Raw genomic sequence first — 17,921 nt, forward strand, 5'->3', positions numbered from 1 at the left:
GTTTGTTTGTTTATATAAGTTTCAGAAATGTCCTCCGTTATACTTAAAATTGTACAAACACACAGATTTAATTGTTATATAAAATACATGTACCTACAAACATTCGAGGCCGTACTGTAGCCTATAATTGATCACAGTTCCTTCACTTTGTTTTGGATGTACATCTGTCTCTTTCACACTCAATTGTACACCACTTTGTAAAGCGGTGGTGTATAGTGATAATGAAGTCCGTCTTTCCGTTCGTCCGTTGGACCGGTACAACATGTTTCGCCGGTTTTGTAAACGCATCTCCTCATAAACCACTTAATATAAATTGGGGTTTCCAGACATTTTTAAATGGAATGGGGGTCCAATCCAGGAGAAAAGAGGATTCAAAATATATGTCCCCATACAAATGCAATGAAAGTTAAATAAGAGTTTCAAACCGCCGGATCCAACATTTTCTTGAATCCATCAGGGGTATTACTATTAATTATTTTTTCTCGGATTCCGTATCATAAATGATAATATAAAAAAGAAGATGCGGTATGATTGCCAATGAGACAACCGTCCACAAGAGATCAAAATGACACAGACATTAACAAATATAGGTCACCGTATGGCATTCAACAATCAGCAAAGCCAATACCACAAAGTCAGCTATAAAAGGCCCCGAAATGACAATGTAAAACAATTCAAACGAGAAAATTAACGGCCTTTTTTAAATAAAAAAAGGAATGTTTTTCGAATTTTATTAAAAATCTTTTATGGGATTTCTTTATATAAGATACGGACTTGAACATTGCATTATATGGGGGCACCCATCAGGTATTTTCAACCGTGACCTCCAAAACCAATTGTTAAACTTTTCTAAAATTGCTCCATTTTTAATCAATTAATGTATTATGGACCTTCTATTTCGAATTTTTGGTAAAAATATTTTTGATGTTTCTATATATATATAAAATAACCTTATATTGGGCGTACCTATTTTATATCCACAACTTCCTTCAGACACTTGTCATAACTTAATGAATCTTTGTCAGATTCCTTATCATTTAATTCAATTGTGCACCTCTTATTTTGATTTTTCGAAAATTCATCAGTTTTCTATTTCCATAATAAGGGCTTTTCCACTACCTTATTGGGTGGTACCCGTTTACTATACGCAACTTTCAAAAACTTACCATATATAAATAAAACTTCCTCATATTCGTTATTAAATGATGCCCAAGTGCACCTATAATTTAGTATTTCTGGTGGTTTATTTTTTTTCTCCAAAATATGGACTATAGAAGTGGCGGGGTGTACTTTTGTTAATTCTTTCCTCAATACCTAAAGTTTTTAAACAAAGCTTTCTCTATCTATTTTTTGTCATTTTAAAAGAGACAGGCTTGATGTATGTTATCACCAATTGATTAACGGCAGACGGTGTAAATAGTCTTTAAACTGAATGTAATACCCCACGCGAATCATGTATTGCTTTTTAGGCATTTGATTTTAAGTAAGACTGACGGAACAGAAATATAATTATTTTGACGTCTACAAAAATCATCAGAAATATATTTGTATTGTCCGATGAAAGAAATTACACGTTATAGTTCCATGGACACAATCATAATATCACATAGACACGTATATACCTTCAAATTGCCGTTGTTTTCTTCTTCAAAATCACGACTGGTCATACAGACAAAAAATCTGAAATCGCTTCTAGAATACAGTCAGTTTTAGACTGATCGTACAGTATTTTATTTCGGGATCCTCAAGGAAAGCATTTTTTTTTTGAAATACGAACATTCTACTTAAATACGGTAAGAATATTGAAACAGTATATATTTAACTACAAACTGATGCAAATATTTGCAATAAAAGATCAATTGCTTTGTAATACGAGAGCAAAAATGTCAATCGATTTCACTTTTTTTCTATGAAGTTGGTGTGATGTACACGTATATTTTATATTCTACTGCATGTTTTTGTTACAGTTACTCATATCAATGATGCTATACCTACATTTAAGATGTGCAAAGCACTTTATAGATATAGGAGTAAACAAATGATGAGAAAAAGCACCAAAACAAAACCGTTAGCCAGTTTCAAATCCTCGCATCGAAAATTGCGACTTCCGGATAGCGTACAGAATAGTATCTAAACTGTGAATGAGAGCTAACTTGTTTGTTAGTGCTACATGTTATAAACCTGAATTTTATAAAAATTGCACATTGCACAGAAAAAAGTTAAAATTATCAAAATACCTAGTTTCGTTGTCGGTTGTACTTTGCTGAATTCAATCAGAAGAAAAATTAATAAGTCAGAATAGATGTCAATTCAACCAAATAAAGATAAAACAACAAAGAACAGATTTGTTATGTTCGAATAGGTTTGCATTGATTGATGATTATAATTATTATGTGCATATACACGAAATAAATAAGAAAAAGAACAACAAAGAAAAGATTACACATGATTTTTTTTCAAAAAGGAAAAAACATAAAAGACAATTGATAATGCAAAGATGTCCTATTAATTTTTGCTATTTTAGTACCGTCATGCTTTAGCATCACAACTAAAAAAAGTAATTTCTAATTCAAATTCAACAAAACAAATCCATCGATTTTTCGTCCATAAATGGAAATAAGACAGGTCGGAGTTAATGAGATGTCGTTAAAACTTTAACAGATTAGAGACAAGGTGAATAAATAGATTAAATTAAATGATTTTTAAATCAATTATTCAAGGATTTAAATCCTCTCTTCCACCTTTATATATACTTTTTAATTTTCAAATATAATGGTCTCTAGCATCTCAAAAGCGACATTAACTGCCAACATGTTCGTTTGGTGAAGAGTTACAATGGTACCGTGTTTTATGTACATGTATATGCACATTTGAAATATAATGTTACTGTTAAGAAAGGGTCTTTCTTGAGAGAAATACGAAGAACCAACTTGAAAATGAATTGGTAAGCGGAAAATGCAACTTAACAAACAAGAATCAAGATATAAATTCTTTATTTCTTAACTTAAAATGTTTTGCATTAAAATTGAAAAGACATTTGAACAAAACCATCTGCAAATATTACACATCTTCAAATCATAATATAAGTGAATTTTGTGTTTTATTTCAAATTTAAATTAAAAGCACTTGTATTCCACTTCTAAGTACTTGAGGGTTCCGTAGCAAGGATCCCCATATAGATGATGGTTTGCTGCCACTCTACAAATTCTTTTGCCATTACATTGCCTTTTGACCATCAAATCTGACCTTGCTGAACGGCAATGAGTTGTTCTGATTGGTCCAGGGCAAATAGATGCATCGGTGGAGCGCCCATATATTGCTGACGAGACCGATATTCTGGACGGGTATGGACATTTGATGTACCCAGACCTAGCCTCACATACAATAAGGCCACATCCAGAGACTGGAATATAAAGAGATAATAGTCATTTTCAAATATCTTTGAAAAGTCCGTAGATTTGAAACTACTAAGCCTCCTCGAGCGACCAATGAGATTACTGCAGTAATATTATTTATAGTGGTTATTTCTTTAAAAAAAATGCATTGATAACAGACCTTGAGAAATGTACTGCTTTTTACCAAAGAGACAGGGACGCAACGAGGCGAAACGATTTTTGTTTGTACAATTTATTATGTTGGTTCTCGTCTGTCTTTCGTCTTCGTTCTCTCTTTTTTGTCATAGTTTTTTGTTACCTCAGAAGATGTTCTCTTACTTTTGTTTTTCATTTTTGAAAGAATCGGAAAAACAATTATTTTATTATATATACAATGTACAATAATGCATGAATGAACAAATGAATAAATAAATAAATAAATAAACCTCACCATGTTTAGCCAGTATTGCAAAAACAAAACAAGAGGCAAAAATAACAAGCTGCATTCTGAAAAAAACCCAATAAAAATATATCTATAAGAAAGCGAAATAAATTGTAGATTTTTCTTATATACAGGCTCCGTGTTCAAGGCCGTACATTGACCTATTATGTTTTACTTTATTACTTTATTAAAAGTTATTTGGATGTCCAAGAGTTGTATCGTTGGCACTCACACCACATCTTCCTATATATATGTAAACACAATTCTTAATAGTTCTTACACGAAATTTTTCAGAACAGATAAAACAAATGTTTTGGTTAAGGATTATTAGGAATGAACGTTATTGATGTGTTAACTGTACTCCTGACTAACACATATAAAAGTCCTTCTGACTTAAAGTTCGTGAGGTTATCGTTCGAGTTTATAAACATTATCAACTTTGGAGGTGTTTAAGCCCTATAATGATATGAAAGTATCATCGAATGGCTATCTATCTCTAATTCTTAAAATAATTTTCTACAAAAGCAGGTTTTCCTTTGATTCTAACATTGGTGAGAAATAAGAAATGATTCGATACATTATTTTCAAAATAAGTAAAAAATTAAAGATTATTTGTTTATATTCTTTCAGAGTTTAAGTCAATTTCACAAGATGATTTACCTTAATCATGTTTTCAAATATTTTTATCTTATATATTTTGACAAACTCTATGATAAAGTTCAGTAATAAACATATTTCTATATTTTTACCTTCATTGGACTCCACAAGCTTCAGTAAAATGAGAACAATCAAAGTACATGTAGATGTGTCCCTTTTATTCAGTAAACATTACCAATTAAAAGTAATCTTTCCCCAGGAAACGGATGTTTTTCCAGATATAGGGTTTCCTTATATATCCGGTTTAAATTAGGTCGGAAACAACCTAATTTTTAGAATTGCTACATTTGTTTTGTATTTTGTCAACCTTCTTTAAGATTTCTTATCCAGTCTTCTTCTGTTTTCTATATGGATTCAATTTAGAAAAAAAGTCGTCACGCAAGTTAAAAATGTTATTATAATGGCACAAAACCAAGTTGGAGGACATTTCACCTAACACATTAGTTTCAACAATATCTTATTTAAAAAAAATATCAAAACATACTAGTATACATTTGTTATACATGAAATTAATAGGACTAAGAATCAAGAAAACATTGCTTTATTAATCTAATCTGTCTCCTAGTATAGAAATACATTTCTTATATGGTTATAATAATGTAGGTTTGGCATATTCTAAGATAGTCAGTTTTTAAGTACCGAGTGAACGCGGTAAATAGTATATTTAAACATATTTTATTTTAAAAAATCATGTAAATGACAAACACATATAAATACAGTGATAAAATAATACTAAGTGATTTGGAAACAAGGTTTCCCTTATATCAATCCGTCTCCCTGTAAAAAAAAGATAAAATGAAATAACTGCAAATAAAAAAGTTCATTTTTTTTTCGTCCGATCTTTCCTATATATATAATTCAATTCAATTCAATGTTTTATTAAAGTCTCATCTCTCAACAAGTACAATCAATCTTTATACAATAGTAACATTGTAAAATAACACTAAATAAAATGAGAGCCATTCTATACAGAATTATAAGAGACTATTAAAATGCATAGATAATGATAATACATAATATGAAATAAAATACTATGTACAATATATAAAATTTCTACGTCTTTTTAAAATTAAATGACAGGTTTTGGCACACACACGAATCATATTTACATCTGAGAATAAAAACACTAACTTTTGATTATCATCTAAAGTATTAAAATTATCATTAAAAGTTTCAGCAACATGATATAAAATTTTAATGGTTTCTAAAATCGTCATAAAGAGGACATCTTAATAAAACATGCGTTTCATCTTCAATAAAAACGTCACATATATGGCACACTCTATTTTCTAAAACAATATTTTCATATCTCCCTGTTCAATTCTAAGGGGAGCAACACCACATCTAAATTTAGCGAAAGCACTTCTGTGACTGAAGGGTAAAGCTATTTTGCAGTATTCCTCCGGTTCAAAATTTTCCTTAAACAGTCTGTAAGTTCGTAGCTTATTGCCACCTCTACCCGATATAGATTTATCAGAATGTAAAACAGCATGCCAATTATCGACATGTTTTCTATGTAATTTTGACATAAACAAATTTATGACATAGTTAGTGTCCATATTTTCAGGACACGATAAATGACTTAAATTTAGTTCACAGAAGGTTTTCTTTACTAAAAAAATCCAGTTTTTAACACACTTATGCTTAATACTCATACTATCAGCCCACTTGTGAACTTTTGCATTTAACCGATTTGAGCTCATGTTATTTAATCTACACCACAAACGAATAATACTTTTCCACTGCTTATCAAAAATAGGTGTTATACCTAAGTCTCCAGTAACTGCAGCATTTGGTGCATATTTTCCTACACCGAGAAAAAATCTACAAGCCCTATTATGAATGGAGTTAATACAAGAATATGATTTTACACCCCATATACCTGCTCCATATTCTATTATAGGACAAACCAAACTTTCATATAATTTTACAAAAACATCAAAACAAACACCACCTAAAAGTTTACACTTGGCTATTACCAACCCTAAAGCCCTATTTGCTGAAGATGCAACGGCTTTTGCAGTAACATTATAGTCTAAATGCTCGTTTAAAACGAGACCAAGATAAGTATAATTACTAGAAAACTTAATAGTATGACCATTACAATTAAAAATTACATCAGATCTAGGTATAGATGGCGGTCTAAAATGTACAACGTTACTCTTGTTTGCATTAATTTTCATACAATTGTCTTTACACCATGTAGATAAAGCATTTAACAGAAGTTGTAGCTCTTTTTCATCGTTTGCTATAATTACAACGTCATCAGCATATAATAAAATACACAGTTTTTCATCACCTATTTCTATTCCGCAGTCAAAGGACTTAAGAAATGTAACTAAATCATTAATATAGAAGTTGAACAAAATGGGCGACAAGGGACATCCTTGTTTCAAGCCACAGTTAACATCAAACCAGTCTGTGAAATGACCGTTTATTCTTACAGAACATAAAACATTTGTATAAATTGACTTAATAGCAGAACAAAAGGTCTGTGCAACACCCATTTTATTTAATTTATACCACAAAATATCCCTTTGTATAGTGTCGTAAGCCTTTTTAAAATCAATAAAGGCGCAAAAGGTTGATTTACGAAGTTTTTTTCTTACATCAATCAAATTAGTAAGACAAGACAATTGGTCAATTGTACTACGTTGTTGACGGAAACCATTCTGCTCGTCCGCCAGTACATTGTTATCATCTACCCAATGAGCTAATCTATCGCTCAGTATATTACAGTACAATTTGTAAGACACTGCTGCAAGGGCGATCCCTCTATAACAAAGGGGGTCTCTCGCGTCTGACATGTTAGATTTAGGAATAGGATTAATAATAATTATATTCCATAAATCAGGAACATTACCATATCTTAAACAAATATCAAATAAATGGTATAGAAATAGAGCTGAACTTTGGTTAAGAAAAACCTCCCCCGGTAAGTTATCGATGCCAGCAGATTTACCCCTTTTTGTCTTTTCAATAACATGTACTGTTTCTTGAAACGAAATGGGTTCCGTCAACAAAAAATCATTAAAAGTACTCGCTTCATTTAAACTGGTACAAGAATTAGAAACCCTAATCGTACTGTTTTGCTGATTAAGCAATTCTGAATGAATGAATGAATGAATGAATGAATGAATTTGTCAAGAACATCTGTTAATTCAGAACTTACATTACCATCATCATCGATTACTTCCTTTAGAAATTACATGTTTACGACTTTCTGCAATACCTATTTTACCAATCTTTTTCCAAAACATATGCTGATTTTTGCTAGATTCAGAAAGTAATTGCTCCTGCATGTCATACCAATACTTCCTCTTACTTTTTTTAACCTCACCATCAAAATGTTTCCTCTTTTGTACATAAATAGCTTTTAGCTGATTTTGATGCATGTTTTTACATCTATTCCATGCTTTTTCAGCATTGCACATCTCATACCACAATTTACTCAAAGATTCATTCCACCAGGGTTTCTTATTCCGATATTTTTTATTTGATTGCTTACCACCAACAAAAAAAGTCTTACTTGGTATTTTATCAGACATCTCTGATTCAACCGTTTTACAAAAATCATCGTAAATGCCATTTACACAATTTTGTTGATGTTCAACAGTCTTAATTAAGGCTTTCTATTAATGAACATATATTTTGATAAACGTTATTGGTATTCATAAAATTTGCAGGAATTTTATTAAAATCAAATTTCTCAAACTTCGTAGAAAATGTCTCGTCTTTATCATTTGTTGGTTGTACATTAGACATAAAAGCATTTAAATTTATACTCCATTTAATAAGTGAATGATCAGGTATCAGTTTTAAATCTACCCCGTTCACGTTGAAGTCTGCGGACGTGACCAGATCATTCGCTCGTATAACACAAAAATCTTTAAACAAGTTTAAATTATCATAAGGTACAATGCAATAATCAACCACTGAACAACCTTTCGTCGATACACATGTATAATCATTGTTTACAAAGTTTCTACCATTGAGTATACAACAATTAGCACTAATAAGGAAATCAATAAATGCATTACAGTATGAATTACACTTAATAATAATAATAATACTTTATTCAGAAGCAATACAGCTTATAGAATATACAATTTTACAATATTTTTTGAATGCATCAGTGAAATATAAATACAACAATTATACACAATACATGCATGGCGGAGAATGAGACAAAAATTCATATGATAAATAAATAATACAACTACATATTACGAATTTTTTCAATATTGAACAAAAATTTAGCTAAATTATTAAGTTCTTTTACATTGTGAACTGATAACAACTGTATAAGTTTAAAAGTGGATGGATATTGCCAATAATATTTCTTAATGTATAGTTTTCTTACATCACTATATCTATTACATTCTAGAATAACATGGTATTCATCTTCTACAATATTGTTAGTGCACATAGTACAAAATCTATTTTCTCTATCTACATTGTAATATCTGCCTGTTTCTATATTGAGGCTATGTGCGTAGATACGATATTTACATATAAAAGGTTTATATATTTGATTAACAGGTCTATCTAAATAAAACTGCAGTATATCTGTGTCATATATATATCTATAAAGTATACATTTTGATGAATTATTAAAAAAAAGAATTAGCATCAGCAATAAAGGTATCTTTCATTCTTTGTTTTAGCTCATGTATGAATATATCAACATTATTTACACTTTGTTTTAGCCATACATCATGAAAACCATAACTACATAATATATCTTTGACTGAACAAGCCCAATTCGATTTGTCATTGGGTTTTTTAAATGAACTCTCCAACATATCTTCATAACATGCTTTAAGTATACAGTTATCAGTATTTAATAATTTGAACCAAAATTGAATCAGTCTTCTTTGTCTTTCATAATACATTGGATAACGTCCCAATTCACAGTAAACCATGTTATTAACAGCAGTTTTTCTAACCTTTAGAATTCGTTTTAAAAAACATAAATGTACTTTCTCTATATCACCAGCTTTATGATTACCCCACACTTCACAGCTATAATTAAGTATACTAGATACATAGGTATCAAATAAGGACAGTAGTGTTTCACAGTTATAATATTCATCTACAATTTTACTACATAATGCAAAAACAGCTTTTCTTCCTTGATTTGCTAACATTTTTTGAGTATGTAAAAAACTGCCATTATAATTAAAAAGAATACCCAAATATACAAAACTGTCACATACAGTGGAGATCACTTCTAACCTCTCGTTAAATCTGTCAGAATCTGTCAGGAGAACAGTTCTAGAACAGTACGTAGAACTGTCAGCCTGACACCTTTTAGTCAGTTCTAGGTTATAACTGTTCTAGCTAGAACTGATTTGGTCAGTTCTACCTAGAACTGATTTGGACAGTTCTACCTAGAACTGATCCTGACAGTTCTACCCTAGAACTGATTTGGACAGTTCTACCTAGAACTGATCCTGACAGTTCTACCCTAGAACAGTTTTAGTCAGTTCTACTTCTAGAACAGTTCTGCGGTTAGAATTGATTACAAATTCTACGGCTAGAATTGATTTATAAATTCTACGGCTAGATTTTGATTTATAAATTCTACGGCTAGAATTGATTTATAAATCCTACAGCTAAAATTGATTTATATATTCTACGTCTAGAATTGATTTATAAGTTTTCAGAACTCTTTGTCTAAATATAAAGGCTTCGGCAAAATAGCGATTAATATTATAAAGAGTTTTGCTATTTTGCCGGTTTTATTTCAAATTTTTCGTCGGCAAGAGAACATGTTTAACCCCGCCATATTCTGCATGTATGTGACTGTTCCAAGTCAGGAGCATGTAATTCAGTGATTTTTCTGTTGTTGATGTGTTACATAAATTATTTGTTTTCTTCCATTTTTTTAACATAAATTAAGCCGTTAATATTGGGAAAAGGGGGGGGGGGGCATTTTTATTTCAATTGTTTTACATTTGTCATTCGGGGAGTCAGGATGACTCGATTTACATAACAAAATTATACGTTATTCCGGCCCAGACCACCACGGACGGATCTAGAAGTTTTAAAAGGGGAGGGGGGTCCCAACCCAGGAAAAAGGGGGAGGGTCCAACTAAATGTCCTCATTCAAATGCATTGACCGTCAAAAAAAGAGGGGTCCCCTACTGCTCTGGATCTGCCAGTGATCCACTATAGACTAAACCTGATCATATTTGATTTCATCAGATAAATCTATATACATTTAGCTGCACACTGTAGGAATCCAGTTTATTTTTAGGCAAGGACACCAATTATATTGGAAAACATTAATGATTTCAAAATTTTATTTGCACTCAATTTATAGTACTAGCATGTCCTCTTTTTAATTAAAATATTGAATCGTAAACAAATGTGAATATCCGTTTACAAGTAGTTTTCATACATGTACCTCGGGACGGACCTGTTATACAAAAATCTTTTGACCGCATCACTCTAAACTGACCTTATTTGCTCTTTCTTCCTGCAAATCTATATAGCTGTAGTTTTCAGACGGCGTCGTGTAATAAAATATTTTGACCGCATCAATTTTAACTGACCTTATTTGCTCTTTCTTTCTGCAAATCTATATAGCTGTACAGTAATTCAGCTATAATTTTAGGTCAAGAGGGACTGTAATATACAAGTTACAGCAATATTGGAAAACAATGACCTCAAAATTTTGTTTGCATGCATTTATAGTGCCAGCATGTCCTCTTTTTATTCAAAGTATTGAATCGTAAACAAATATTAGCAGTTTCCATACTTCAGACCGAGTCGTGTAATAAAATATTTTGACCGCATTAATTTAAACTGACCTTATTTGCTCTTTCTTTCTGCAAATCTATATCGCTGCACAGTAATTAAGTTATAATTTTAAGTCAAGAGGGACTATAATATACAAGTTACAGCAATATTGGAAAACAATGACCTCAAAATTTTGTTTGCATGAATTTATAGTGCCAGCATATCCTCTTTGTATTCAAAGTTTTGAATCGTAAACAAATATCAGTAGTTTTCATACTTCAGACTGAGTCTTGTAATGAAATCTTTTGATCTCATCAACCAATACTGACCATATTTGCTTTTTTTTTTAATGCAAGTCTATATACATGATATAGTTGGACAGTACTTCAGTTATAATTTTAGGTCAGCATGGTCAAGAGGGACTGTAGTTTATAAATAACTTCAATATTGGAAATCAACAACCACAAAAAAAAAATTGCATCGATTGAGAGTGCCAGCATTTCCTACTTTTATTCAAAATATCGCATCAGAAACAAACATTAGTTAGTTTTCATACCTTAGACTGACTCATGTAACAAAAATATGTGTCTGAGCAACAACAACTCCACCATAGAGCAGACAACAACCGATCACGATGGATTGTATAATTCAAATGACAGTGTGTCCTCTTTTTATTCAAAATATTGAATTGTTAACAAATTTCAGTAGTTTTGATATATCAGATTGAGTTGTTTTAATAACAAAATTATTTGACCGCATCAACCAAAACTGAACATGTATTCTTTATCATGTAAATATGGCCTCATTGTAAACCAATAATATTTCTATGTCAGGACAGATATTGTATGATAAAGAGGACACCAAATTTTGTCCACATCAATTTAGAGCGCCATTATTTCCTCTCTGTATCAACAATATTATTATTTAAGAAATGACTGTAATATTTTTTCTGTTTATGAAGAAATAACATAAAAAATTTAGTGCACACTGAAAAATGCGCATAGTGGGTTTTTTAACAGTGTACACCACATTTTTTACATTATTTCGAATAAACAGAAAAAAGTATTACAGTAATTTCTTATACATGTTATAATTTAATTCTAAATTCCATTGTAACAAAATGTTTAAACCTTGGCAAACCCTGAAAAAACGTTGATGACGTTACGGTCACATGACTACTAGCTTATGTCTATGGGTGCTGATAACAAAACAAAATAATGTCAGAAGACCCGTTACATCCAAACTTAAATAATTAAATAATGAACCGTCACAAAAGTGACTTTTTTAGTCCGTAGATCATGATTTTTTTTTTAAATAAAACTATTTAACGGCATCATCCAACACTCACATGACTGATTCATATACTTTATTTTAAAATTAAAAGTACATGTATGAGAAGTTCTCTTCTTGGAATATTATGAGTTGACTATACTGTTAATATAATTTGAAGAAGGACAATGATTGGTTTTGTTTGTAGCCTAACGTCCAGTGGCAAATATTTCATTCATGTTCAGATCGAGTCTATTTTTCTGACGTTCCAGACTCCAAGATATTATTCATAATGGTTATGGATAAGTTTGGCAACGAGATAATGCAAATGTACATAGTTTTTTTACGTTTAACAACACTGTTTTCATTAATCCCATAATTCATCCACTGTACAATTTTCGTTTGAACATTTGTCAAAACAGAATCCTAAATCATGAATGTAAATCCAAGGCAAACAAGGTAAATTAAGATTAAATGTCCTTGAATTAAATGCAGAGTTATATTTACGAAGAGACTGTTAAAAACGGGGAACGAAAAAACGTAAACAATGATGTTTCATTTGCAATCTTATAAAAATATTTCTCCGATGATTTGGATAACCTCCTATCAACTTCGATATTTGTACATGTAAATTTTTATCAGTAAAAAATATAGAAAATCTGCTATTATATATAGTAAAGTAATTGGAACTGTTTTTTTTTCTTATAAATTCTAAAGTGCCCTTTCTGCAGTGACGTCATTTAGAACTGTTATTCATTCCTGATTGATTTGGTCAGTTCTGCTGACAGTTCTACGGTTAGAACTGATTTGGTCAGTTCTACCTAGAACAGTTTTAGACAGTTCTACCCTAGAACTGATCCTGACAGTTCTACCTAGAACTGATTTAGTCAGTTCTACCTAGAACTGATCCTGACAGTTCTACCTAGAACAGTTCTAGGGTAGAACTGTTCTAGCTAGAACTGTTCTAGGACAGGTTAGAACAGTTCTATGACAGATTATTCTGACAGTTCTAATGAGAGGTTAGAAGTGATCTCCACTGTATATCTATTTGGTTGTTATTCAAAAACCATTTTTCTTGACTTTTTACACTACCTCTATTTCTAAACACTACAACTTTAGTTTTAGACATATTAATGTATAAACCATATTCCTCTGCCGAAGAATTTACAGTATTTATCATATTTTGCAGATCATCTATGTTCTCACTGAATAAAACAGTGTCGTCTGCGTACATAAGTAAAAATAAATTTAAGGATTTCAATTCATATGACTGACAGCCATTACTGATTAGGTCTACTTCCATATCATTGACATACAACGAGTACAATAAAGGGGATAAAGATTCCCCTTGCATCAAGCCAGTATTACAATTAAAAAATCTGAAATTTTTCCATTACACTTTATACAAGTTTTCAATTTAGAATACATAGATTTAATTACAGTAAGAAGTTTACCAGTAACGCCACATCTAACTAATCTCAACCACAATTTTACATGAAAAACACTATCAAAGGCTTTAATATAATCAATGAAACAACAATATAAGCGTTTGCCTTTTCTTAATGACTTAGATATCAAGGAATGAAGACAGAAGATGGCACCAGAAGTGCCGTATCCAGGACGGAATCCAAATTGTGCATCTGTCAGAGTGTTGTTAATCTTGCACCATGTTATAAGTCTTGAATTAATCAACGACGTAAATAGTTTTCCTAAATGCGACACCAACGAAATACCTCTGTAGTTTCCAGGATCGTCAGGGTTTCCTTTCTTAAAAATAGGAATTAAAATACATTTCACCCATATTTCAGGGAAATTTCCAGAGCATAAAATGTTGTTGAACAGTTTACAAAGTACAGGTTTCAATAAAGTTTTACCGAAAAGTATATACTCATTCATTATATCATCATAACCAGTCGACTTGTCTCTTTTTAATTTTTTGATGCACGAATCAAGTTCCTTTTCTGTAAACGGAAGATCTAGTTCCTCAAAAACTGTTTCCGGGGTGTCACTCGTTCCAACATTCACATCAGGAGGTTTAGACATAAGTTTTTTAAAATGTTCCTCGAATTGATTCAATGAAATGTTATTTATCACGCGCTTTTTACGTTTTTTAAAATTCTTATAGAAGCGTTTTGGATTTTTCTTCCTTAGTGACGACAGCATATTTCCTCGTTGGTTCTTATAATGTCTTTTAAGTCTTGTTTCGCACCACTTATACTTTTGTTTAGCAAGGTTAAAGTTAATTCTGTTTTCATCCGAGCGGTATTTGTTGAAACTGTCTAATGCATTTTGATATTGTATATATAATGTTTTGCATTCATCAGTAAACCAAGGCTTGTCTGCATTAGATTTATGAACTTTATCGCCATTTTCACAAGATTCACACTGTTCTTTGAATGTTACTTCAGATTTCGTATACTGTTCATATATATCAGTTAAAAGATTATTAAGTCTTTCTACACACGTATCAATATCGCTGTTTTCGTCAAAATTTACCAGTAGATCATCAAACTTTTGTGTGTTGAGTATCAATTTACTTCTGATATCATCTTCTGACCCTTCATTCCAGTTAAATACATTGAACTTAGTTTTATTACAATGACATTGACCGTAAGACTGATTATTACCCTTAAGGTACAATTCAACTACTATTGGAGCATGACATGAATACATATTAAATGGTTCAACATAAAACGATTTTAAACAATTAAACATTTCACTATGTGTAAACAATAAATAATCAATAACGCTACTACCGTTTTTATTATTAAATGTTATTTTCCCACTGTCTGTTCCGAATCTGCCGTTACATATACGAAGGCCGGACTGGCATAGCTGCAATATACGCTGACCAAAACTATTTGGAGGTTTAATGTCTTCAGATTTCCTATTACAAATATTACTATCATTTACATAGTCAATAAAAGAAATACTGTTAATCAGTTCTTTATCTAATGTATCATTAACTATATTGTCTGCTTTTAAACCTACTCGTCCATTCAAGTCTCCTATCACAGCCACAGTTCCTAATGTACTATAATGTTCGATATTTTCTTGCAGTATATCAAAGACATCTATATCATATTTACGGTAAAATACATTTTTATCAGGCGGCATATAAATAGCACAAATATACAAATCTAAATCATTTAAACATATATTTTTGTCAATTTTTAACCAGATCATACTATCAGCACAACATTTCAATAAAGTAGTGTGGGGGTTAACCATTTCTTATAAAAAATAACTACACCTCCCCCTTTACATTTTTCTCTATACACAATATTTTTTTCGTAGCCTTTCATTTCAAATTCATCGGGGCATTTAAGCCAGCATTCATTTAGACACAGTATATCATATTTATTCACTAAATTTAAGAAATTTCTATCTGATAATTTCCGGATTAACCCTTTTGATATGTTCCAAGAGCAAATTTTCAAGGAACCACTATTTTTAGCACAATCATTCTCCGCTACCTCCTATTCCTTCCATAGCTCACCATAAACATACAATTTGTCTCCGACAATATAAGCCTTCTTGTTTTTTTTCCTTTCTTTGAGCATGATGGGTACCAATTTTTTCCGTCTTTTCACGAACTTCTTTGTTTTCATTTTTCGTCAATTCTACACCAGAGTTAATAGTGTCAACTTTTAATTTCAAACCTTTCAGATCGTCGTGTGCATTTGACAAGAATTGTGCACTTTGTTCTAATGTGCTAATGCGCTTTTTACAGTCTATAATTTCGTTGTCCATAGAACCAAATTTTGTATCCATTTTGTTTAATCGAGACTCTATTTTGTCAAGTGTTGTTAATTTTGTTTCTATGTTGGCCATCCTTTGACACATTTCTTGAAGTGTAAGTTCTATCCCCTGTATATTGGGCGGGGGCGTAACGTGAGCTAAAGGTGGTGGGGGGTACGGTTGATATGTTTGGAAAGGTTGGAAGGGTGAGTATCCTATCGGCGAACTAGCCATTGGGCCTGTGTATTGTTGATTGGAATTATTCATCGGAAAGTTTTGATTGAAACTACTACTTGAGTTGTTTTCATTTGACGACAAATAGGACTGTGTATTGTTTTTTACCTTCGTACATTTTCTTTTATCGAGGAAACTCGTCTGGTCTGATGACGAAGAATCACTCACAGTTTTTTTTAGAATTTCGTTGTGTACGTTTCCTCTTTTCTCCTCTGGGCTTTCCAGAATTGTTTCCTCCTCTAGGCTTCCCAGAATGGTTTCCTCCTCTAGGGTTTCCTCTAGGGTTTCCTCTAGGCATCCCAGAATAGTTTTATCATTAACAAACACATTTTAGAGTTTTTAGTTTGCAATAAATCCCAATATAACAATAACAAATTTCACAATTCAAATTTTCCTGCCATTTTCACTGACGCATGACATTTCTTTGACATAAATTGTCAACACCCTCAATAAAATCACTTTCATTACCACATCTACTGTTAAAATCTCCGCAAATGAAAAACGGCCCTTTATTTTGATGTTCATAAACTTGTGTAATTAAAGTGTCAAAGAAAGCATCTTTATCGATTTGACGTGTTGAATTTTCTGGAGGTAAATAACAAATGCAAATATTAAATTCAAATTCAGATGATTTTTCAATTAAGTTTATCCACAAAATACCTTCAAATTAAGTGTCTAATATAGTAATATGGAATAAGTCATAAAAATACATTTTTGTCGAGCCTTCGACTTTAGTCGAAAAAGCGAGACTAAGCGATCCTACTTTCCGTCGTCGTCGGTGTCGTCGGCGGCGTCAACAAATATTCACTCTGTGGTTAAAGTTTTTGAAATTTTAATAACTTTCTTAAACCATACAGGATTTCACCCAAACTTGGACAGAAGCTTGTTTATGATCATAAGATAGTATCCACAAGTAAATTTTGAGAAAATAAAATTCCATTTTTTCCGTATTTTACTTATAAATGGACTTAGTTTTTTTGCGGGAAAACATTACATTCACTCTGTGGTTAAAGTTTTTTAAATTTTAATAACTTTCTTAAACTTTCCTCGGTTTGTACCAAACTTGGACAGAAGCTTGTTAATGATCATAACATAGTATTCAGAAGTAAATTTTGTAAAAATAAAATTCCATTTTTTCTGTATTTTACTTATATTGGACTTAGTTTTCTGCGGGAAAACATTACATTCACTCTGTGGTTAATTTTTTTAAATTTTAATAACTTTCTTAAACTTTCCTTGGTTTGTACCAAACTTGGACAGAAGCTTGTTTATGATCATTAGATAGTATCCAGAAGTAAATTTTTTAAAACGATAAATCCATTTTTTCCGTATTTTACTTTAAATGGACTTAGATTTTCTGCCAGGAAACTGTGAACACATTCACTCTGTGGTTAAATTTTTTAAAAAATTTTGATAACTTTCTTATACTATACCAAACATGGACAGAAGCTTGTTTA

At 31.3% G+C, this 17,921-nt stretch overlaps 1 protein-coding gene across 1 annotated transcript; it reads right to left on the reverse strand.

Annotated features, from left to right (window-relative positions):
- Positions 1 to 13,842: 13,842 nt before the first annotated feature.
- LOC134722975 (uncharacterized) lies at positions 13,843 to 15,720 on the reverse strand. Its single transcript, XM_063586609.1, has one exon. It carries the CDS (start codon positions 15,718 to 15,720, stop codon positions 13,843 to 13,845), a length of 1,878 nt encoding a protein of 625 aa, XP_063442679.1.
- Positions 15,721 to 17,921: the final 2,201 nt, after the last annotated feature.

The sequence above is a fragment of the Mytilus trossulus genome, chromosome 6, assembly GCF_036588685.1.
Source record: "Mytilus trossulus isolate FHL-02 chromosome 6, PNRI_Mtr1.1.1.hap1, whole genome shotgun sequence".
In the NCBI taxonomy this organism is placed as follows: domain Eukaryota; kingdom Metazoa; phylum Mollusca; class Bivalvia; order Mytilida; family Mytilidae; genus Mytilus; species Mytilus trossulus.